General features: G+C 37.1%; 1 protein-coding gene across 3 annotated transcripts; it reads left to right on the forward strand.

Annotated features, from left to right (window-relative positions):
- The first annotated feature begins 1,365 nt into the window (after positions 1-1,365).
- Positions 1,366-24,133, forward strand: LOC127963336 (dipeptidyl peptidase 9). Of its 3 annotated transcripts, none has more exons than XM_052563181.1 (21): positions 1,366-1,545; positions 7,281-7,371; positions 7,463-7,701; positions 8,524-8,636; positions 8,745-8,918; positions 9,005-9,176; positions 13,435-13,545; positions 13,672-13,800; positions 14,522-14,583; positions 14,667-14,767; positions 17,834-18,011; positions 19,317-19,476; positions 19,818-19,897; positions 19,983-20,135; positions 20,294-20,429; positions 20,508-20,653; positions 20,962-21,108; positions 22,129-22,281; positions 22,604-22,746; positions 23,117-23,228; positions 23,484-24,133. In XM_052563181.1, the coding sequence occupies exons 2-21, from the start codon at positions 7,316-7,318 to the stop codon at positions 23,574-23,576; spliced, it is 2,658 nt and encodes an 885-aa protein (XP_052419141.1). In that variant the 5' UTR covers positions 1,366-1,545; positions 7,281-7,315; the 3' UTR covers positions 23,577-24,133. The 3 variants fall into 3 exon arrangements, with proteins under 3 accessions (XP_052419141.1, XP_052419142.1, XP_052419143.1); XM_052563182.1 differs by having other exon boundaries at positions 1,382-1,545; positions 9,008-9,176; XM_052563183.1 differs by having other exon boundaries at positions 1,402-1,545; positions 7,281-7,358.
- The last annotated feature ends 826 nt before the right edge of the window (positions 24,134-24,959 follow it).

The raw sequence follows: 24,959 nt of genomic DNA on the forward strand, positions 1-24,959 counted from the left end.
ATCTTTCATTTGTAAGAAGAAAGTCCCGTCCCTAAAGAAGAACAGCATGATGTTAGCACTGCAGTACTTCACAGTGTTATTGACCTGCGGCCACCGGGCTGCAAGATTCACAGCACACATAAGGCTTTCAATCTGAAGTAAACGCTCTATCTTGGTCTCATCCGACCACAAAACCCTTTCCCACGCTGAACTAAATCACTGTTTGCTTGGCAAATTCTCATGGTTGTTTTTGAGTAATGGCATCTTTGTGCCAGCCTCTGTTGTTTACAGCTCTTCGTTAGGTCGAGTGGGTCACCTTTACACGTTCTTAGCTATTGAATCCTGCAGCTCTTTCAAGTGAACGAAGGCCTCTCTGTGGCTTCTCCCACAAATCTGTTTGTTCAAGTGGAGAGAGAGCTGAGAGAGTGCGTTTTTAGGCCAACAGTGCCCACATAAGGCCATTACAGCTCTTAGATATTGTACTTTACCAAATGTATGTATCAGTTTCATGTTAATGCCAACTATTGGAAAGCTCTTTGGTCCTTATCTGCATGACTTGCATGGCAGTTTTGTTTAGTTCTTTTTTTTCACAGAGGTCTGCTTTATGCTTGATAAAGGTTTTCACTATACAACATCTTCTGTTATGCTGTGATTATACACCAGAAGTACAACACAATCTACCCTTTTCTATAAGAATAATTTCAAGTTACATGAATGACTGAATGAATGAAGGAATGATGCATTTATATAGCACTTTATTGTGTATTGTTGTACACCCAAAGCGCTTTACAATAATGTGGAGGGTCTGTCTTCAACTACCACCAGTTACATTAATGAATTATTTTAATTATTTTTTTTTTTTTTATCATAGAGTCACATTAAAATATTTTGCAAATTACTACAATTATTCTTTTAGTTTTAAAGTTAGATTTAGAAGTTAGATTTAAAGTTTGATAATTTTATTTAGATTTAAAAGGTTTGTTTTAATTATTAGTTTCAAGAAGACGTTATTAATTATTTTTAAACGTAATAAAGGTTGGTAACTGAAAATGGAGCTGAATTAATTTAATTAAAAAAAAAACAACACGCACATATTACTCTTTTTATCTATATTATTTTAATGTAAACTTTATTTAAACATTACATTTAAACAACAAACAAGGGATTTTGTGAGAAAATTGGCGAGAAACGCTATTTTATAGGACTTTTAAATATATGTTGTTGTTGTTGTTGTTGTATATAAATATTCTATACATTTAAGTTGAATAACATAATCAAAGCTGTAATTTAATATAATTTGATTTACCCTACATGTATGTTTAAAACAAATTAAATTCTTATATTTTATAACTTGTTTTTATATTTGGAGTGAACGCGGCTAGACGGAAAGCGGAAGCAGGAGTTCGTCAGCGCTTCCGGTGTAGCCGATGATGTTCGGTTGGTTTTCCTCAGCACTCATGACTGTCGCTTTGTGCCGTTCTCGTGCTTATGGACTGTGTTTTTACCTGCAAATACGTTTAGGAAATCGAAAGGTCACAGATGAGAGTTTTCTTTGAGGGTCTACCTGTAAGTACCGGACAGCGATCATGAATTGAAATGATAATGTTCATAACAATGCGGTCTGCTGTGAACGGCCCGTCAACAGAGGCCGAGCAGAGACACGAAATCAGCTGAAGATATCTGACAGTCACCCGCACATAACGTTACTCATCCCCGTCTCTAATAATGCGACGATTTGTGCAGTTTTTAACAATATAAAGCTCATCTGAATGAGCTGGAAAACTCATAAAGATAATGTGCTAGCATGATGATATCAACTGATATTAATTATTATTAATAATATTACTGGTGCTATTAACTGCTGAACCTACACGAGAGCTGTTATGTAGAAGGCACGATTCTTAAGTAATAATAGAGTTATAACTAATGAGTGCGATGTTGTCATTGACTTTGCTTCCCGTCATCCAGGTTCAGTAGCAGCTCGGCTAACCGTTAGCACTGACAAAACACAATTAACCGGTTAACATGACACTCCTTCATCAGCTGATTCGGTCTCCAGTCATTCAAACCGTAAGACGATAACACACACAAAGCACCTAAAGATCGGTTTAAAACACTCCATTCCTCAGTACATCTGTATTAGCCGGTAGTGAAGGCTGTTTATCTGCGCGAATAAAGCTAATAACGAGAATGTACGAGTGAGTGTCGTCATAAGGGCGTGAAATTAACCGTCAACATTGCAAGTATATCACTCGCATCTGTGATTAAATAACGTCTGATATTAGCCAATGATTAATACATTCTAAGCTTTTACTCAATCATGTGAGTTGGAGGTTAAGTATAAGTTTACCACAGATATATATATTTCACTTGCCGAGCACACACCGAGTTTCACTCTGAATCGAGCGATCTGTGCTGTTTTTCACCTGTCACACGTCAAACGCACCTGCCGTGAACTCGCTGTCGATTTGATGAGAGAGTAAGATAGTCTTGCATGTAAATGTAAACGATGTTCTTTGATGTATTTACCTGTCTTTTTCTTCCTCCTCCTTGGAATTTTTTTTTTTTTTTTGGCGTATTTTCCTGTCAAAATAACAGAGTTCCTTTGGACTGCCAGGTTTCCCAGTAGTGGGCGGAACTAATGCGCAAACGACAATCTCATTGGCTGGCGCTCACCTTTGTTTTGATTTCAGCGAATCAGTTCGAGCGAACGCACAAATATCTTATCAATATTATTGTCCGTTTTTTTATTTTTATTTATATAGCGCCTTTCCATAGCTCAAGGTCACTTTACATAGTGCTTAACAAAACAATTGCTCACCCACATACACAATACAAACACATAAGGCCACATATAGCCACATTATCCAAGAAACATATTAAAAAGATATGTTTTTAGCTGAGTTTTGAATGTAGACAAAGATGATACATCACAAAGTGTAAGGGGTAGTGAATTCTATAGTTTAGGAGCATGGGTGTTGCATTGCTTCAGTCAAAAGGAGTTAAATAAAAAGCGCCTATCCATAAACAAAAAAGTGTGTCTCGCATGGCTCCGGGGGATGAACAAAGGCCTCCTGTAGCAAATTGATGTGATTTTGTAAGAAAAACATCCATATTCAAAACACAATAAACACTTGAACCTAGCTTGCGCTCATTGTTTTAAATGGAAGCAGTTCTGCGGTATTGACGTATGAGGTCAGCTTTGTGCATGTGCTGCTCAGAAGTGACATGAGAAAACACAGTTTTCACGAGACTCACCGGCACTCAATGTTGCGGGGACCCCAACATTGCTTCTGTGAGCAACTGTTAGCAAAAGCTAGATTAAAGTGATTATTTTGAATATGGATATTAGGAGGCCTTTGTTCATCCCGTGGAGCCATGTGTGAGACACTTTTTTTTTTTATGGATGGGTGCTTTTTATTTTAATTCCTTTGGACTGAAGCAATGCAACACTGCAATGATAGAGCTTGAAAGATTAATTCATGAATTAAGATATCAGCATCAGCTAGAGTTAGAGAAGATCGAAGACATGCAATATTAAGAAGATGGAAAAAAGGTGTTAACAACAGAAGAAAAATGAGAGAACATAAAGATGAGTCAAATAAGAAACCAAGATTATGGACAAATGAACCCGACTTAACTTGAACCTCGTCAATTTCAAAAGACAGGGCAATCCTTTTGACTGAGGTAGCAGAGCCACCCATTAATATTTCATTCACCAAGTGGATATATATATATAAATGATAAACAGAAGTGAACCAAGAACTGAACCTTGAGGAACACCCTTTGAAACTGGAAGAGTGGCAGTTTTAGAAACAGAAACAGTGAATGAACAAGAAAGCACCACCACCAGTCCAAAATTTTTTAAATGTCTATTCAAACATGGTTACCAAGTTTTAATTCTAATTGCTAAACTTCTATCATTAAATTATACTTGATTATCCTAATATCATATTATAATGCTTGACTGACTGATGTTAAGAGTGCACTTTCAGATATAAAAAAAACGGCCATATTACAAACATGCAGACTATATATATATATATATATATATATATATATATATATATATATATATATATATATATATATATATATATATTATTTTTTATTTATTTATTTATTTTTTTCAGTCTGGCAGGTAAACTAAAAAAATTACTAGCCAATGGCAATTAAATTGCCAAGGTGCCCGTAGAGGGTTGGCAATATGTATGGCAATCAAAGAAACATTCAGAGCACCTGTTCCTATCGAATTAGAAAACATTTGTGCCCATGGACCACAAAACCAGTCACCATAAGGGTCAGTTTTGTGAAATTGAGATTTACACATCATCTGAAAGCTAAGTAAATAAGCTTTCCATTGATGTTTGGATTGTTAGGATAATAAGACCTTAGCAATGCATATTAACATAATTTATGGTAGAAACTTTACAAAATATCTTTATGGAACATGATCTTTATTTAATATCCTTATGATTTTTGGCATAAATTAATAATCGATAATTTTGACCCATACAATGTATTGTTGGCTATGGCTACAAATATACCTATGCTGTTAAGACTGGTTTTGTGGTCCAGGGTCACATTTGATGGCCAAATCAAATTACGTGTAAGGAGCAGGATTCCCAAAGTGAATTAAACTGTGATATAGGGCTGGGCGATATATAAAAAAAAATGATATATTGACATTGTCAATTTTTTCGATATTCGATATATATCTCGATATGTTTGTATCTGCATTTAAATAATAAAAAAAACATAATTTTCTTTTGCCCATTAAAAAAAAAAAAAAATTAGATTAAACAGCTAGTTTAAGCAGTTAAAAAAATCTAGACCAAGAGATCACTTACTGCTTCAGTGGTGTAGCCAGGGGAGGGGCCATGGGGGCACTGGCCCCTCCTGAAAACTGATTGGCCCCCCAGTGTGCCCCCACCCTTCTACTTGTCTGTCACTCACAAATTTAAATTATAATCTTTCAGTTTAGTAAATAACTCATGATTGCGTCGCGATGCTTCTCAACGAGGACCAAGAATAGCGAGCTGCTGTTTTCGAACGAAAAAAGCACCTATTTTAAATAGCTTATGTTTTTCGATTAGCGAGTTGTTGCAGTGCAACAGTGAAGTGTCTGTTTGTCTTCAGTAACATGTCTTCTTTCAGGACTTTTCAGTCCAAAATACACATATAGCTCTTTATTTTTCTACACCTTTAGTCTATTTGCATCTGTAGATTCCTAATAAATTCAGTTGGCGTTCTAAATCACCATGGTGCTCCGCGATTGCTGTCTGCACCCTGGAAAGCTCTCTCTCCCTCCCTTCACAGAAGTTATTGACAAAACGTCATTTGATGACACCCAGAAACATTCTCAACAAAATTATGCATAATTATTTAATGCATGATTAAATAGCAAAATAAATAACTAATACTAAAATAACACTGGACTAATTAAGCTATTTTAAACTGTTTTATAGGATCCACATATTTTACATGTTAAATTAAAGCTACCTTTTTGAACAAGTAGCTTTCTAACAAAATATGGATATATGATATTTTTAAATCAATATGCTCAAGATTAATTAGCCTTGACATAAGTAGATTTTGTTTATTCATCAATGCAAATTTACTGCAACTCCTGCTATGCAAATTGAATGGGATGTGGATAATAAACAAAAACATATAATGAAATTATATTAAATTTATGTTAGTTATATTAATTAATTGTGTATTTATTTCTATGAATTATTAATGTTATTCTGCATTTATATAAATAAGGCTATTATATAAATATTATATAAGGCTATTATAAATAAATTATATTATTATTATTTGTGAGTTGTACACTATTCATACATTGGATTATTTTATTTATTACAGTTTTTCTTTCACTTTTGTAATGTGAAAAGTTAATACAAATTGTATTTGATTTTTTTTTTATTTAGAGCAGTGAATAACTGCTATTAAAATATAATAGGGTATCACTGTTTATTACTGATTTTAAAGGTTACTGAACTCTTAAAATGATTTGGATATACAGTTCAAACAACACAAGATTGGCCCCTCTGTATTAATCGTGGCCCCTCTTGTGCCCCCCAGTTGAAAAAATCCTAGAATCGCCCCTGTACTGCTTTCTATTAAATGAATACATGTAGGCCTATATGTAACTGATGCAGTGCAAATTAAGTACAGTAAGTGCATTCTGTTAACTTTTTACTGCATGCAATTCACAATTTAAACTATGCAACTGGGATAAGTATTTTATTTAAATTTTTTTAACAAGAAACCCTGAAACCCTTGAACATAAAATATTTCCTTGAAGTACCTCCTGAAATTTTAGGTTCAATATTTCAACAGCACATTTGCGTGATCATGGTTTTCTAATGTTAGTTAATGGTCACATGATATACAGGTACTAAACAGAAAAAATATCTAATGTTTCATTAGTTATCTTATAGGCGTTTTAATTTTGATTTGGTTTTTATCTATACAACCAATGTCCGTTCTGGTACAACTAAACTTGTTCAACAGAAAAACAACGGCCAACATTAGTGTTAAAATAATTCAACAATAAATGCTCCATTTATAATTTTTTCAACACTATTTCGAACTAAGAAGTTTGTTGAGAGATAAGTTTTTTTTATTTACATGAGAGAGTATTGCAGATAGCATTTAACTTTTAAAGAGTGTTCTCTTAGTGTAACATTGGATATCTAATCTAATAAAACACATTTTAATTATTTGATTTATCAGTCAGGGTTTTGTCATTCAAATACATACCATTTGACATGTTGTAAGTTATTATTTATATTTAAAATAAAATAAAATCTTTTGTCATCAAAATCTCTTTTATTGTATTTAACTGAAGTGTTCCCTAAAATTTTAAGTTAATAATTAAGTCAGTAGTTCAACAACACATTTGCATGTTTGCAGTTCTATGATATCAATTAATAGTCTGATGACTCTGACCTTTTTATTTTATTTTTGTGTTGGAAGTGTTTTATTTTGATTTGTTTTTATTTTTAAATTACTTAATTTAATTTAAACTTTTTTTTATTTAGTAGATAATATCAACCTACATAACCTGTGAAATCAACTGCATAATTGCTTATGTTAAGGCTGTGAGTTTTAATTAAAACTACGACATGCGGTTAACCCCCCAAAAAATAGCTTGTCAGTTTTAGTTTTTTCCTCTGTTAGTTAGTTTTTATCTGAGAAACACCACAACGAAGATCATTTAAAGACATTACACTATTGTAACAGTCGATTAATTCACGGGATAAATGCATGTTTTGGCATGTTTCCTGCAGGTTGCCAGATCTTGTTGAGGGTTGTGTGCTGGTTAATGTATAGAGGAAAAAGGGTGAAACTTGAAGACGAAACTGAAGGTAGTTGGAAAAGGTAAAGGAATGTTTTCCTGACATCATTCCATATGTTTTCAATCAAACGGCTCTTGAATGTTCGGCTGGTGATGAATCGCTCCTGTGTTCAGTTTTGCAGCTGTCAGAATGACCGCAGTAGATGACATCTCAGAAAGCACGGAGGTTGTGGAAATGGATGACGTCCCTTCCCAGTTTTTTGTGGAGAAGCACTCATGGGATGGCTTGCGTGACATCATTCACGGCAGCCGGAAGTACTCGGGAATGATCATTAACAAGGCGCCCCATGACTTCCAGTTCGTTCAGAAGCATGACGAGTCCGGCCCTCACTCACACCGGCTCTACTACCTTGGTAACATTTTCCCCTCAATGTGAATACAGTCAACCATGAGCTTGAATGTCTATAATGCTTGAATGTTATATGACATATAAAGTGCCCTTGGTAAAGAAAATGAAAACTGTCTTTGAAATCCATGGCAAGTTGTTAGTTATTTAGAACCACATGACATTTTACAACCTGAACCAACCAGGGCTTGACAAAAACAAATTATCTGATGTATTGACTTAGACGTGAGGATGTGCGGAGGGAATATTTATGTTATCATTTCCTGTTTTGTTTTGTCCCCCTCATGTTTCTGCATGTTGGTTGGACCACATGACTTTCTGGTCATACCGCATGACCATATACAGTGTCTGTACGATTTTTTAAAATGTATTTAAGAGTTATATTCGCCAAAGCTGCATTATTTGATTAAAAATGCAGTCAAAAAGGCATTTTCTGAATTGGATTTATTACAAATTAAAACAACCGTTTTCAGTTGTAATATATTTTAAAGATCTAATTTATTTCTGCAATGTCAAAGCTTGTGTGTTACATGATCCTTTAGAAACACACATTTCTTATCAATTTAGATATTTTGATACATTCATTTTTTTTTTAAGAAACTTACTTATCCCAAAATGTTAATTGGTAGTGTATCTTACAATAATAAGATTATGGTGAACAAACTTTCAATAATTCAAACATTTTCTATAAGACTTTTTTTGCTCTTTTATTATAATATCAAGTGACTTGTCTGAGCCAGGATTTTCTGTGTTTCTTTTCAAATTGTACCAAGTTTTTAATCATTTGTGGGTTTCTCTAATTTCTGTCGTTTTCCTGATGCTCGAATAGGAATGCCCTATGGGAGCAGAGAAAACTCATTATTGTACTCTGAAATCCCAAAGAAAATACGGAAAGAAGCCCTTCTGGTGTTATCATGGAAACAGATGTTAGATCACTTTCAGGTATTTTTTCATCTTTTGTTCGGTCGCATTAACAGCAGCAAAACACATATACGAGGGATTAAAATATATTAATAACATCAATTATACTAATTTGTGTTCATTCTTTAGGCGACTCCACATCATGGTGTATATTCTCGTGAGGAGGAGCTTCTCCGTGAGAGGAAGCGTCTGGGGGTCTTCGGCATCACGTCCTACGACTATCACGCACAAAGCGGCCTTTTCCTATTCCAAGCGAGCAACAGCCTTTTCTATTGCCGTGATGGTGGCCATAACGGCTTCGTTGTGAGTCTAGCTGATTTATGATATTATAGTTTGATATTTCTGGGAGAGCTGTGTGTCCCCATGCCTGAAAGTCATGTGATGTTTAGCAGGCTGCCCCAATGAAGCCAGTGGAAATTAAGACTCAGTGCTCAGGGATTCGCATGGACCCCAAGATTTCGCCTGGTGATCCCAGCTTCATTGCCTTCATAAATAATAACGACCTGTGGGTGACGAATATCGAAACTGGAGAGGAGCGAAGACTTACCTTCTGTCATAAAGGTTTGTTGATCTGTTAGTGTACAGAAGCAGTTATAGTGTTGACTATTCTGGGTTATTTTCAGCTTAAAAGGTTAGTTCACCCCAAAATTTTCTTCAGTACGACTGTAAAGGATTTTTAGCTGAAACTGTGTTCCTTGATTCATAAAATGCAAGTCTGCGGCGAAATGAATACCCATTACTCCTGATGATATATTGAGGTATTATGAAGCAAAACAATCAGACTGTGATTGTGATGATTGACTGATTTACACCATTACAACCAAGGACCACGGATTCAGCTAAAAATCTTCTTTACTGCTCTACTGAAGAGAAATGTCCCCTGCATCTTTGATGGCCTGAGGGTGAGTCAGTTAACAGCAAACTTTCATTTTTGGCAAATATCCCTTTAATGTCTTTGGAACTGAGGGTTGAATCTAGTCTGAAATCGGCAGAGTGCAGCAGGTGAAACACAAAGACAATTAGCTGAAGATAACTGGAAATATGACTGCGTTTCTGAACATTATTCATGCCTTTCTGATTAATGGCTGTACGTCAGAGTCAGATTCTTATAAATGTAAGAGGCTATGATTTCCGCGATGCAGAAAAGGCGGATGGCATCGCACTTACATCAAATCATGATATGGACTTATATCTAAATATTAAATAGTCATTTCAAGTCACCTTTATTTATATAGCGCTTTAAACAAAATACATTGCGTCAAAGCAACTGAACAACTTTCATGAGGAAAACAGTGTGTCAATAATGCAAAATGATAGTTAAAGTCAGTTCATCATTGAATTCAGTGATGTCATCTCAGTTCAGTTTAAATGGTGTCTGTGCCTTTATTTGCAATCAAGTCAATGATATCGCTGTAGATTAGGGCTGGACGATTAATCGAAAAATAATCAAAACCGAAATTCATAACCTCTAACCGACGTAATTTTCCCATATCGGTTATTTAGTTTCTTTTAATCCTGTTAATACTTCCCACTTAAAAGCATACTAGTGCGTGTGTAGCCACATGACTCTGCTCTCCAGTCAGTGGCATAAAAGTGAAACGCTGAGGTGAACGCCGGATCAACAGATACTGATGGCGTGTGAGCCTTGCGTCTTCACTAAACTTTGTCAGTTATATTTGTTTTATGGTTTAGACATTCAAGCGATTAGATGAACAGATGTGTATTCTTATATCGAGCTGCCATGTTCACTCAGCTGCATTGTGGCATGAACACTCATTTAAACAGTAGATGTGAAGATCGCGCACACAGAGGAACACAGAAACTAGCTGTAAAGTAGCTTAGAATCTCAAAACTTATTATAGCATGTTTGTGTGCAGTGCATATGAAGCAAAAGCGCTTGCACAGAGAGCAGCGGCGCTCGTGCTGCGGGTCCTGCTTTGTGTCCGTTCTCGGACTGTTCTGTGTATTTTAACTGTAGAAAAGGTTGTTCCGAGTCGAAACTACGATACAGAAAACTACATCAGTATATCATCATAAACGCAGCCGTTTTTGTCTTACGTGAACATAAACAGATGAGAAAGAAAACACACATGTACAGTATTTTCGCTTAAAGGGATACTCCACCGTGTTTTCATATTAAACTATGTTTTTCCCTTACCTAAGACGAGTACACTCAATCGCTTTGGCGCGCGGTGACACTTTGAAAGCACTTAGCTTAGCCCATTCATTCAGTACGGGCCAAGCAGAGAAGCTACCAAACACCTCCACGTTTTCCCTATTTAAATACAGTTACTCGCGTAGTGTAACTCGACCTAGGACGGTAACACAAAGCAAAACGTTGGGCTTTTCTAAGCGTGTAAAATGGATAACTATATTGTATGGCGGAATACCATGGCAAGTGCTTGTAAGCACTTCGTCTTGGCGCAGTAATATCTTCACTCGTGAAAAATCCTCTCACCGGCCCCCGCTCCCTCTAGTGAAGATATTAAGGTTTTTGCACACAGAGTTTGAAATTTTCACATGCGTTTTTCCGTTTTTTCGCATTCACCATCCTTTCCTATCAAAATGCATACTACAGATGCGAAAGTTTCGGAGGCAGTGTGTAAACATGATTGACACAATGTGAGGTCGTATTTATTTTTCAATGTTCAAAGACCTTTAGTCACTAAAGAGTAACTGATAGTGTTCATACAGAAATCATGATTCATCAGTAGGCTGCACTAAAAATGATTCTAAACCAACTGAAATTACATCTAAACAAATATTTCATATTTACACTGGTCTTAGAAATAAGTTAAGCCAGTTATTTTTACTCTTTTTTTTTAAATGGCGTATACTAGTACTGTTGTGCATTTGTGTATAGTATTAGAGATGGAAACTAAGTTGAGTCAAAAGCAATGTTTCTCAGCTGATGGTGAGTGAACAGGCAAAAAAAAAAAAACGTAATTCTCAACGTTTTTCTTACAAGCACTTGCCATGGTATTCTGCCAGCGATTGAGTGCACGCACTGAGACGAGAGAGGTATGTATCAACTCGTCTTAGGGGAAAAACATAGTTTAATATGAAAACACGGTGGAGTATCCCTTTAAAGAAACAACAGCCTAATAAACGCGCTGCCTGTCATTAGTGTTAATCAAAGAACAAAAGAAAATCATTCACTGATCTTGACTGAATATATTTAATAACTTTACTTGATTAATCTTTATTTTATTTATAAAAAGAAAACTCTTGCAGTGTTTTGCTGGCTGCTGATTTATGCTCATGTTATTCAGCTGCAACAGAATGCTTTGTAAAAATGTTTGACATCTAAATGTTTGACTTAATCTTTATTCATATTGGATTTTTTTATCTTATTGGAAGCGAAACTAGGAATCGATAAGAATCGGAATCGATAAAATTCAAACGATACCCAACCCTTACGAACATAGATAAAATAACTTTTGATAGTCAATCATATTTACAGTACAAACTTTGTCAGTGAACTATGAGGGGAAAAAAAACTAAACCGAAACAAAATAATCGTTCATTAATCGTAATCGAGGTAAAATGTTCAATTAATCAAGGTTTTGATTTTAGGCCATAATCGTCCAGCACTACTGTAGATGAAGTGACCCCAACTAAGCAGCAAGGAACCGAAACTCCATCGGTGACAGAATGGAGAAAAAAACCTTGGGAGAAACCAGGCTCAGTTGGGGGGCCAGTTCTCCTCTGACCAGACGAAAAAGTCTATTTAAATATGTTATGTGTGTTTGTGTTAATGAATGGCGCAGAAGCGTGACTTCGTTAATTACGCACACTGAAGTGTGCGTGACGCTCGCAGTGATTTCAGTGTCTGTCATCTCACTAAATAAGGACATGAACACATGAACAACATCTCCAGAACTGCACTGAGTCATGTCATAAGCATCTGACCGTTTGATTTGAGTAAAACTAGCATCACATCACATACAAAGAACTGTAAAAGTATTCACGGTAACTCGTCAAAATAAAAGTTGAATTTAAAGTATTTGCCAGAAATGTTCAGCTGAATGTACACAGTCTACTACTACTACTAAAATGAAACAAACTATTTTTAAGGAATAATCACACATTTCTTCCATGTTTTTTTTAATAGTAAATCCCCTTTGTTTAACAAAAAATAAAGTTTGCTTAATTTTCAATAATTAAAAGAAAAATTTAATGAATTTTTTATGCCTTCATTTGATAACCAGAAAAATTTAAATACACAACAGAATTTCTGAGGGGAAAATACATTTCATGAGGCTATTTTAAGAATAAATAAGTTTTATTTTTATGCATTTAAATAATTAGACATGCTAAAACACACAATTAGGTAACAATAAAACATGATGAAGAAAAAAGAAAACATTCATAGGGCCCTAAACATGTAATTTTTGTTAAACTTTTAATAAATTGTTGTTTTTAACTTATTAAACATGCTTTTTGATTAATACAATTTAATTTAGCCACAAAAAAGGAGTTGAGAAAAATAAAAAATAAATGCCATCCAGAAAAATTTTAACGGGTAAAAACGGAATTTGGAAAAAATTAAAACTGATTTCATAGGGCCCTATAAATGGTTTGCTATATTATCACTATAACTACTCAAGAATGTTTCCAAATAAAACTTATTGAGCTTTGGTTAATATTTATTCTCATGGAGGTGGGTTTTGCTCATTGAAAACCCTTGTTTTTTTTTTGTTTTTTTTATGTTCACCCCCCCCCCCCCCCCACCCCCCTTTTTTAAGCATCGAGGAAGATAGAAAACCCAGTGAATTAGACTTTTCTGAAATCTAATATTTCTACTACCCTTGGACAGGATTGAATAACGTCAAGGAAGACCCGAAGTCTGCTGGTGTGGCGACCTTTGTGATCCAGGAGGAGTTTGATCGCTTCACAGGATACTGGTGGTCTCCAGCTGCTCCTGAAGGTTTGTGGGACACCTAAAGCACCAATTGTCAGTCTTTTTGACTTGAAGGCCCCCACTGGGACTTTTTTGTACATTTGCCCTTTTATGCACAAAATGCATCAGCCGCCTGTTCTTGTTTGCTTGCAGACGCAGATGGAGGCAGGACGCTCCAGCTTCTGTATGAAGAGGTTGACGAGTCAGAAGTAGAGATTATTCATGTGCCCTCGCCAGCTTTAGAGGAGCGGAAGGCAGATGTGTACAGATATCCACGCACCGGTAGTCAAAAACATATGCAAATGAATCACCCACACTAGAGTGTTTTAGCGCAATCATGAGCTTGCCATCTGAACCAGATGTGATGAGACTGCAAAAGACAGCATACAGTGGAAACTAGGGCTGGACTGGGGTTCAAATTTGACCCTAGATAAATTCAGGAGTTCCCCCGTGGATGTTTTACTAGGTTATAGGGCCTTCGACTGGAGTGAATTAATAAATCAAACAGGTCAAACAAATAATGATGGATATTACTGAATTCAAGTCAAATGCAACAGACTTAGTAATGCATTTTTGTCACATAGAAATACACTTGACGGTAAAGCATTGATTTTGAGCTAGAATACAGGAAATGCATTGCTAATACGTTCTGTCATCATTTCCTCACCCTCATGTCGTTCCAAACCTGTATGACTTACTGTCTTCTGTGGAACGCAAAATATATTTATTTGATGTCTCATGAATGGCTAATAAGTTATTTGGTTGAATCAGTTTAACTGACTTACCCATGATGTCTATCTCCCCTCATCTTCCTCAGTCATTACCAGAATCATGAAGTGTAACCGAAGCCAGAAATGATGGCATAAATACATGTGGAAACACAATTCAGAAGTGTATTCTCAAGATTACAGCTCATTCTTTGCATCATTTTGTATGTTAGCAATATTTTGTCAGTGAAGTTGTGCTATCTGTTATGCTAATAATCCCTTCTTGATGCTTGTAGGAAGTAAGAACCCTCAAATTAGCCTGAAATTAGCAGAGATTCGGACCGACCAACACGGCAAGGTTGGTGCCTCTGCCCGGGCTGATTTTTTCTTTCTTTTATGCCGAGTTGAAATGCTTTATAATGATCTCTTGTCTTTTTGTAGATGATTAGTGCACAAAACAAAGAGCTTGTTCTCCCTTTCACCACGCTCTTTCCTGGGGTTGAGTACATTGCACGAGCTGGATGGACAAAAGATGGTAAATTGTAAGTAACAAGCAGACATGGGGACTTGTGACTTGGTGACTTGGACTCGAGTCGACTCGAGTCGCTATTTTTAGGACTTGAGACTTGACTCGGACTTGGAAGTTAAAAACTCGGGACTTGACTTGACTTGAGACACGATGACTTGAATGACTTGAGTGTTAATCAAATCATGTTTTCAGTTTGATATATAAAATATAAAATATATAAATTATTTTTTAAAATAAAGTTGATTACTCAGCTGGAGCGCAGGCTGAGAATAGCGTCGTGACTGGACACTATCATCAGTCATGCCCTCTCTACCTTACACACACCACGCCCACTTAAATCAGATATCACATCACATCAACATGTCAGCCTGAGAGGTACCGAGGGTCATCGCTTTTGTGTTCAATAGTTCGCGACTAAAAACGCGTGGAAAACGCTAGTCGCGCCGCTTTCTCCTTCTTTCCAAAGCGCTCGGGCAGAAGTGCTCCTGGGGCGTCTGTCGTTGCTAAGCATCCATGACACACTCTCTCTCAATGAAAACGCGGAAATTTCAGCAAAGGATAAATGGATTTGCAGCACTAAAAATCGCTCGCAGTAGCTCTGCTACTAAATTCGTTTCAAAATGGCAATCCATATACAGCTATGAACAGCTGTTCCTTCATCTTAGCTGAGCTTTCAACGTTGATACGGGAAAGGATGAAGCTGATTGGTTAGTTATTGTCACATGACCTGCGGTGCGCTTGCAGCATTCTGAAAAGTTTAGATGTTTTTAACTCGATGCGGTGCGCGTCGTGAGCGCGTTGCTTCCATTATGAGCGCGCATACCGCGCGCCTACATTGGAAATAACGAACTTGCGCGCACAAAAGACGTGATGTGAACGGCCCCTAATGATCCGCTAGCAGGCCGTCAAAAAAACGCATTCCAGGGGCGGCGCTAGGGCTGGGCTAAGGGGGCATAAGCCCCGAATATTTTGTTACCTTGTCTTTCTCATAGAGCAAAACAATTAATCAGAAAAACAAATGTAGCTGCCGCGATTACCCAATCATGAGAAGTGCATATTACATGTATATATATATATATATATATATATATATATATATATATATATATATATATATATATATATATATATATATATATATATATATATATATATATATATATACACAGTACAGACCAAAAGTTTGGACACACCTTCTCATTCAAAGAGTTTTCTTTATTTTCATGACTATGAAAATTGTAGAGTCAGACTGAAGGCATCAAGGGCTATTTGACCAAGAAGGAGAGTGATGGGGTGCTGCTCCAGATGACCTGGCCTCCACAGTCACCGGACCTGAACCCAATCGAGATGGTTTAGGGGTGAGCTGGACCGCAGACAGAAGGCAAAAGGGCCAACAAGTGCTAAGCACCTCTCGGGAAACTCCTTCAAGACTATTGGAAGACCATTTCAGGTGACTACCTCTTGAAGCTCATCAAGAGAATGCCAAGAGTGTGCAAAGCAGTAATCAAAGCAAAAGGTGGCTACTTTGAAGAACCTAGAAAATGACATATTTTCGGTTGTTTCACACTTTTTTGTTATGTATATAATTCCATATATAATTCCATATGTGTTAATTCATAGTTTTGATGCCTTCAGTGTGAATCTACAATTTTCATAGTCATGAAAATAAAGAAAACTCTTTGAATGAGAAAGTGTGTCCAAACTTTTGGTCTGTACTGTACATAACAAAAAAGTATGAAACAACTGAAAATACGTCATATTTATATTCTATACTCTGAGAGAGAGAGAGAGAGAGAGAGAGTGTGTGTGTGTGTGTAAGAGAGAGAGAGAGAGAGAGAGAGAGAGAGAAGAAATGTAACAGTTTAATGTTGTATGTAAACTGTGTTTGAGAGAGAGAGAGAGAGAGGTGTTCAGAGAGGAGTCTTTTGGATGTTTAGTTTTATGGACTCAATGTTGAAAATGTAAAACATTTCAAACACTGTTGGCAGAAGTGAAAAATAAATAATTTTAGGAAGTTACAATTTTGTTTGATTCCATGATGTATTTTACTGAACATGAGTATTTACAATGCAAATCCAAATTATTTTAATTTACTGACAGTTACTTATATTTTGTCTTTTAACTTTATTAAGATCAGATTCTGCAGGTAAAATAACAATATTAAGGTGACTTGACTTGGACTTGACTTGACATAGCTCGTGACTTGACTTGACTTGACTTGCCCAAGAAAAAAATACTTGGGACTTACTTGAGACTTGAAGGTTAAGACTTGAGACTTACTTGAGACTTGCACATGTGTGACTTGGTCCCATCTCTGGTAACAAGTACTTGCCTTTAAGAAATTCTCTTCAGGTCTTTCCTGTGTAATCCTTCTGTCTTCATATGAAAGGAATTCTGTGCAACAGGAAAAAAAGAGGTCTGTTTTTATGCAACACAAATGTTTAGTGATCAGGAGCTGCCAAGCTTCTCAAAGATTTAATAAATAAAGTAAAATATTATAGCCTTAGCTAGGTTTAAAGGGGTCATCGAATGCCCGTTTTCCTCAAGTTGGTGTGATTCTTTAAAGTCTATAACATACTTTAGTTAAAATTTGGTAGTGTAAAACGACACCCTTTTTACCCCGTCAATTACAAGCCGTTTCGGTGCATGTCTGTTTAAATGCTAATGAGCTCTGCTGACCCCGCCCCTCTCTTCAGTGGGGTGACGAGCCGTTCTCTGAGACATGTCAAAATGTATCATCTGAATGTATTTTAGAATTTTTGTCTAGTGTAGATTTGAAACGTCTTTTAAAACTTTTGTTAATCATACCTTGTGTAATTTATTCTGAGATCGCCATGAAAATAGCTTTGATGCTATTTAAATCATATTTTATTTCAGCTAGTTGCAAAGGCAATAATTCTCTTTTTAACTGATGTACTAAAATAACTAAAACTGAAATAAAAATGAATACAAGCTTTGTAATCATATTTAAAAATGACAACACAACAAAACTACTAAAACTGTAAAAGGAGAATATAAAAATCTAAATAAATATATATATATAAGCTTTAATAGTATCTGAATGTCTGTCTCTTCCCAGTGCCTGGGCTGTGCTGCTGGACCGCAGTCAGCAGAAGCTGCAGTTAGTGCTGTTACCGCCTGCGCTCTTCATATCCGCGAGCGTGGAGGATCCGCAGTGGGAGGAGCTTGTGGAAGCCATGCCTGAGGGAGTCCAGCCCTTCATCATCTACGAGGAGCTCACGGACATCTGGATCAATGTGAGTATGAAGATAACAGAGCAAAGCAAAAAGATTTCAAACATGTATGAAAGATATAAAACCATGCCGCTAACAGAGAAAACATTTCATGATTATGAAATGTTAAGTTGTTACATCTCCTTTTAAAGTTTGAGCTTAGTAAAATTGAAAGAAATTTATATTTTATTGACCTTATTCTATTCTGTGAAGATTAGGCAAATTGTCTGGTGATGTAGGTCTGCGATCATTTCTCAATATAAAGAATTGTTGTTTAGACATTGTGAGTTCGACTCTAGAGAGTGAATTCCTCCGGATGGGACGACACAAGTCTGGTAATTCTGCAGACAGCAGTGTACTTGATTACATCAGTCAGCTCGCCTTGGCCACTGCTATTTTCCTTACTGTATGTTTACAATAAGACAAAATATGATATCAAAAGCCACTGCCTCCTTTCGATTTCATTTAAACATATTAATAACTGCAGAAATGTAGTTCAGGGAAATGTATAGACCTATATAAGCCTACATTACAATGAAACTAAATATTATATCAAACAGTATTGCCTTTATTTTCATTGTAACATATTAATAGATTAACTAAATAAAGTTACCTGTTAGATTTACCCAAAACTAATTATATTTTATGTTTAACCACTAAAGACATCATAGCCAGCGGCACACATCAGAAGGACAAGCCGAGGTGAGACTCTCGCTGATCGAGTGGAGCTCACCGTCTCTGAAATCTGCGAAACAAATTTTTAAATAGCCACTGTCTTTATAAATTAACCACAGATGAGTTTTAAATAATTACATTCTCTCCTGAAATACTTTTATAACCACATTTCTTGACACAATAACAGTAATATTTTGAAAATGATCAGAATAAATGCGTGAACTCAACCAATCAGGATGTTTAGCGCCCAAGTCCCGCCCCCGAAAGTTCCGGAACTTTGAAAAAGTACCACCTCGCCAGCAGGGACTTTCTGATGGGCATTTTTTTACCCGGAACTTTTAGTTCCTGGTTCCTGCGGTGGAAACACACAGAGTACCAGCCCAAAGTCCCTAGTTCCTGGGTAAAGTTCCTGCGGTGGAAACAGGGCATAAGAGTACTTTAACTGGTGAAGTGTAGAGTTAATGAAAGTTATCATGAGCACTGTAATGTTTAAACCAAATTTCTTAACAAATGTAAGATTTTTAAATGAGCGGTTCATTCATAAATGTGTGATATCACTGTGGAAATACTTTCCACACTGTGGAAAGGGGCGGGGCTACATACGGTCATTATGTTTGACTCTTTAATATTTATTTTTTGTCTTATTCCCAACAGGTCCATGATATCTTCTATCCCTTCATTCAAACAACTAATGACAAGATCTCTTTCCTGTGGGTGAATGAATCACAAACGGGCTTCTGCCATTTGTACAGAATAACCAGTCACTTTCAGCCGGGCTGCCATCAGTGGTCCAGAGGATACAGTCCAGCGGAAGGTCAGACTGAACCAAAACACATTCAGAACACTGTATTAAAAACTTTATATCATAACTGATCAATAGTTCATTAACCTTTAAATAATAGTTTTTTAAAATCTAATTTCCAATAATTTAAAATACTTCAGAATGCCATCAAGCTATTGATTGAAACTATTATGAAGCCTGAAATGATTTATTTTAAATGCATGAGCACGCTTATGTTGTGTTGACACATTAACATTAAAAAGTGTCATTTTTGTAGTGTTGCGCAGAGTCATGTTTTCAACTATGGCCTCTGCTTAAACATGGAGCCTTGTGATAATTAATGTCGATTTTTTTACGTTTTCTTTTTTGTTCAGATGATTTCAAATGCCAGATAGAGGAGGAGGTGGCTTTGACCAATGGAGAGTGGGAAGTCTTGGCCAGACACGGCTCAAAGGTTTTATTCAGTAAAACTAAAATGCAAATGTCTCCCAGAAATCCCCATGTGGCCGGTAACACCTTGCCTTCATCTTCTTTTGCAGATCTGGGTCAATGAAGAAACCAAACTGGTGTATTTCCAGGGCACAAAAGATACTCCACTTGAGCACCATCTGTATGTCGTGAGCTACGAATCTCCTGGAGAAATTGTCAGACTTACTAAGCCGGGTTTCTCTCACAGCTGCTCTGTTAGCCAGGTGTGTGTGTGTGTGTGTGTGTGTGTGTGTGTGTGTATGAGACACTGTTAAGGCCTGTTCATGCCAAATCCAAAAAAACTGCTAATGATTTTTGACCCCAAACACTGATTAGATACGATTAGTATGCAGTCTCTTGACTATCTCCCGTCTCATTGCAGAACTTTGACATGTTCATTAGCCACTACAGTAACGTGAGCACGCCTCCGTGCGTTCACGTCTACAAACTGACGGGTTCGGACGGTGACCCCCTGCACAAAGAGCCGGAGTTCTGGGCGAGCATGATGGAGGCTACAGGTGAGAGCAGGGCCGTGAGCTCCGGGTGATGGGAACAATAACACATGCTCTAATAACATGTTTGCTTGTGCTGTGCAGGTTGCCCGGCTGATTACGTCCCTCCGGAGATATTCAGCTTCCCAGCCAGTTCCGGCTTCCATCTCTATGGAATGCTGTACAAACCTCACAACCTGAAACCAGGCAAAAAACATCCCACAATCCTGTTTGTGTACGGCGGCCCACAGGTGGGTTTTGGTTAAAAGTGTCCCTATAGATTTCTGAAAAATGCCCAGAAGTAATTCTTAGTAACTTGTTGTTAAGGCCTGTTCACGCCAAATCAGATGTGACAAAATGGCATTAAAACACAAAAAATGGCTAAAGTAATTTTTCTCTGGCAAAGAATCCCTTGGAAATATAACATGAAGAAATGAATTAACTATACATTTTCTTTGTATCACACAGAGAATTTCAGCTTTGGAATGATTTTGCATCATTGGCTTGTATCTTTCCTATGTTTGTGCTTTTAACGTGTTGGGATGTTTCTTGTTTTTAGGTGCAGTTAGTGAATAACTCTTACAAGGGTGTGAAGTATCTGCGTCTGAACACGTTGGCGTCTCTGGGTTATGCTGTGGTGGTCATCGACGGAAGAGGCTCATGCCAAAGAGGCCTCAAGTTTGAAGGGGCCCTTAAAAACAAAATGGTAACTAGAACTTGCAGTCTAGTTTTATGTAACCAGACATTTGAAAGCAGATCTCTGCAAAACAACAGGAACATTTAATAGACCGTTTGACTGGGATTGGTTTTTGCATACATCTGCTCAAAATTAAGCGTAAAGACGCACCCGCTCTGGCCTAGTGTCCTAATTGTAATTCTGCATTTATTCCACCTCTGTCCAACATTAAAGACTCATCTAAATGCCTCTTCAGAAGCACCTCTGTGCCACATTTTCAGTAGAAATCACACAGATCGGAACTGGAGCAGTGTGCATCACATGGCCCAAGATCTGTCTGAACCTGATATTGTAAACAGTCTCACATTTAACACATTATCACCTGTTTTTCAAACGTCAGCCAGTTGCATAAATGCTTTATATAGACGCAAATATGATCATGCTGCAATTTAAGTTGTCTGAATGATCGGCCGTGAAATGTTAAGGTGTCAAAATGATTACGGAGTCACACCGACACTTGATCCCACATGTAACTCTCAGTCTGACTGAATTAGACGCCTCTAGTTCTGTCCCGCTCATATTCGTATCGCTGCCTATTGAAGGTCACTTAGGTGTGCTATAAAGTCAACATTGGCACATGACTACGGCTTAATCTGATGACCTTTTACAAATTATGTAAATACTAGGTTGCCTGCGGGCAATAACCAAAAGTTTGAAGGCAGTAAGACTTTTTTTAGTAGTATGCTTTAAATGTAGCAAAAAGTGACAGTTTACACATTCAGAAGGTGACAGAAGAGTTCTGTTTTAAATAAATACAAATAAATGAAATCCTAAACATTACGTCAGCATATAAGACTGATTTCTGAATCATGCGCCACTGAAAATGTAGCTTTGCCCTCACAGGAATCGATAACATTAATGTCTTTTCAGCAGTTGATACTGGTATTTTCACATGAAGCATTCAGAGTGCCTCGAGTATTTCACATGGTTTAAGATCACTGAATAAGGTTTTAAACTCTTCTCTTTATATTGCTGTTCTTTCCTCTTCAGGGGCAGGTGGAGATCGAAGATCAGGTGGAGGGACTTCAGTATGTAGCAGAGAAGTACAAGTTCATAGACATGAGTCGAGTGGCCATCCATGGTTGGTCTTATGGTGGATTCCTGTCTCTCATGGGCCTCATTCACAGGCCAAACATCTTCAAGGTGAGATTTACAGCTGCCCCGGTGTCATTGTCTTAATTCATCCGAAAATAACAATTCCACAGTTTTTGTTGACTATCCCTCAACCCCACCCGTGCATGTTGAGGAAACCTGCTTTAACCAGCAGGTGGCGTCTCAGATGCACCTTACCAGAGATCGAATTGCTGAACTTGGCAGTAACAGTCAATCAAACGTTTTTTATACTTTTGGAATTACCGAAATAGAAGTGACAGCTGTATTTTGGATATATGCCACAAACTTATTTTTTGAACTTGTAGATTTATTTTCATCATGTGTTAAGCAAGTTAGCCGTTCTGTGCTCCAGGTGGCCGTAGCAGGAGCTCCTGTGACGGTGTGGATGGCATACGATACCGGCTACACCGAACGCTACATGGACGTGCCTGAAAATAACCAGCAGGGGTATGAGGCGGGCTCCGTCGCCCTGCACGTGGACAAGCTTCCCAACGAGTGAGTTACTGCGGCTCAGGACAGAGACTAACTATGTGTGCTTCCCCCTGATTCTGTCTTCTTGACATGCTACTTCATTCAGTGGATTTCTCCTTGCCTTTGGATTATTAGATTTTATTTCAAATGGGAGTTTATTGAACCTGTAAAAGATTCAGATTCAGACAGGCCTTAAACATTTTCAAATATTAAATATGATCGAATAGGCTGTATAGGGTTAAGAGTCCCACTCAAGTTTTAAAATAAAGGTATAATTCGTTCTTAAGTTCATTCAAACTATAAAGATAAAAACTTCTCCCAGAATGCATTATTAGAGCATTCTTAGTAGTATTTTCTCTGCGCTAAATCATTTTTTACCTTTTTTTTCTCCAAGGCCAAACCGATTACTTATTTTACATGGGTTCCTTGATGAAAACGTGCACTTTTTCCACACCAACTTCCTGGTGTCTCAACTCATCCGTGCAGGAAAGCCATATCAGCTACAGGTTTGAAAACTGAGAGTTCGAAATATACGTTTTCATGTATAATGCATTATAAAAGTAGTTTTAATGCATTAATTATCCCTTGTGATACACCTTATAATGCATTGTACAATCTCATGAATAATTGTGACCACAGTTAATATATTACAACTTATCAATTCATTGTTGCATTTTGCATTTTAAGTTTAGTTATTATTTACAAGATTACACATTATGAATAACTATAATGCATAAATGATTAATTTGAGTTCTCTGTAGATCTACCCCAATGAGAGGCACAGCATCCGCTGTCCTGAGTCCGGAGAGCACTACGAGATCATGCTACTGTACTTCCTCCAGCAGCACCTCTGATGAGCGCCTTGTCCATTCCCAGCCTCCTCTACTTCCTCCTACCGGTTCCCCAACTCGCCTTTGCTTTCACACACTCTTTCGGGAAGGCGTGTCTTCGCAGCAGCCACAAACAGACTTGTCCCCAAGCGTCATGTCATTTTGCGCATGTCTGCACACTTTTAACAGAAAGGACACATCCGAGAACGGAGAAGAACCCAGTAGCTCATTAACCTCATTAAACAAGTTTTGGATTATGTGCCACATCTAGATAATGTTTCCTTTCCGGCTCCCTCTGAAACACTGATTATGATAATTGCCAAATGTGTCTTTATTTTTAAAATTTGTAGTTAGTGGCTAATCGGAATACAGAGACTGGATTTCTACACACACACACACACATACATACGTACAGAAAGGCTCTTTCCGCCCCCTCCGCTCATTTAACTTTTTCAGTTCTATGAATGCAGTCGTGAATCTGTTAGCCGCAGTCCTGTGGCTCTCACGTAAGGACAAGTCACACTACTACCTGCAGTTCATATTTTAAGTGTGTATTATTAAAGGAACATATTTTTTATGAAGTTGTGGTCGTTTGTTTCATGCATGCTGTTTTAATAGCATTATTCTTTTTTTACTTAAGACGGCATGAAATAAGCCATCTTACTTCTGCAATATGATGCAGTCTCAAAATTGCAATTTAATGAGGAAAAATGTTGGGTGGGATTTGATTTTTATCCACTGGGAATTGATTGGATCGTGAAAGGTGAGTCACGTCACGTGTATTTATGTAGTGCAATACAGATTCACAGCAGCTTATGGAAGTCTGTTTCCGCCACCTCCCCAAGATTACTGTACATGAGCCGCGTCTAAAAGGCAAAGGGGGAGGTGTTGCTTCAATTTATAACAACATTTTCAGGATTTCTCAGAGGGCAGGCTTCAAGTATAACTCGTTTGAAGTAATGGTGCTTCATTTAACATTATCCAGAGAAACAAATGTTAATGATAAATCCCCTGTTATGTTTGTACTGGCTACTGTATACAGGCCACCAGGGCACCATACAGACTTTATTAAAGAGTTTGGTGATTTTACGTCCGAGTTAGTTCTGGCTGCAGATAAAGTTTTAATAGTTGGTGATTTTAATATCCATGTCGATAATGAAAAAGATGCATTGAGATCAGCATTTAAAGACATTCTGCACTCTATTGGGGTTAGACAACACGTTTCAGGACCTACTCATTGTCGAAATCATACTCTAGATTTAATACTGTCACATGGAATTGATGTTGATAGTGTTGAAATTATTCAGCCAAGTGATGATATCTCAGATCATTATTTAGTTCTGTGTAAACTTCATATAGCCAAAATTGTAAATTCTACTTCTTGTTACAAGTATGGAAGAACCATCA

This window comes from Carassius gibelio, chromosome B8 (assembly GCF_023724105.1).
Source record: "Carassius gibelio isolate Cgi1373 ecotype wild population from Czech Republic chromosome B8, carGib1.2-hapl.c, whole genome shotgun sequence".
NCBI classification, from domain to species: domain Eukaryota; kingdom Metazoa; phylum Chordata; class Actinopteri; order Cypriniformes; family Cyprinidae; genus Carassius; species Carassius gibelio.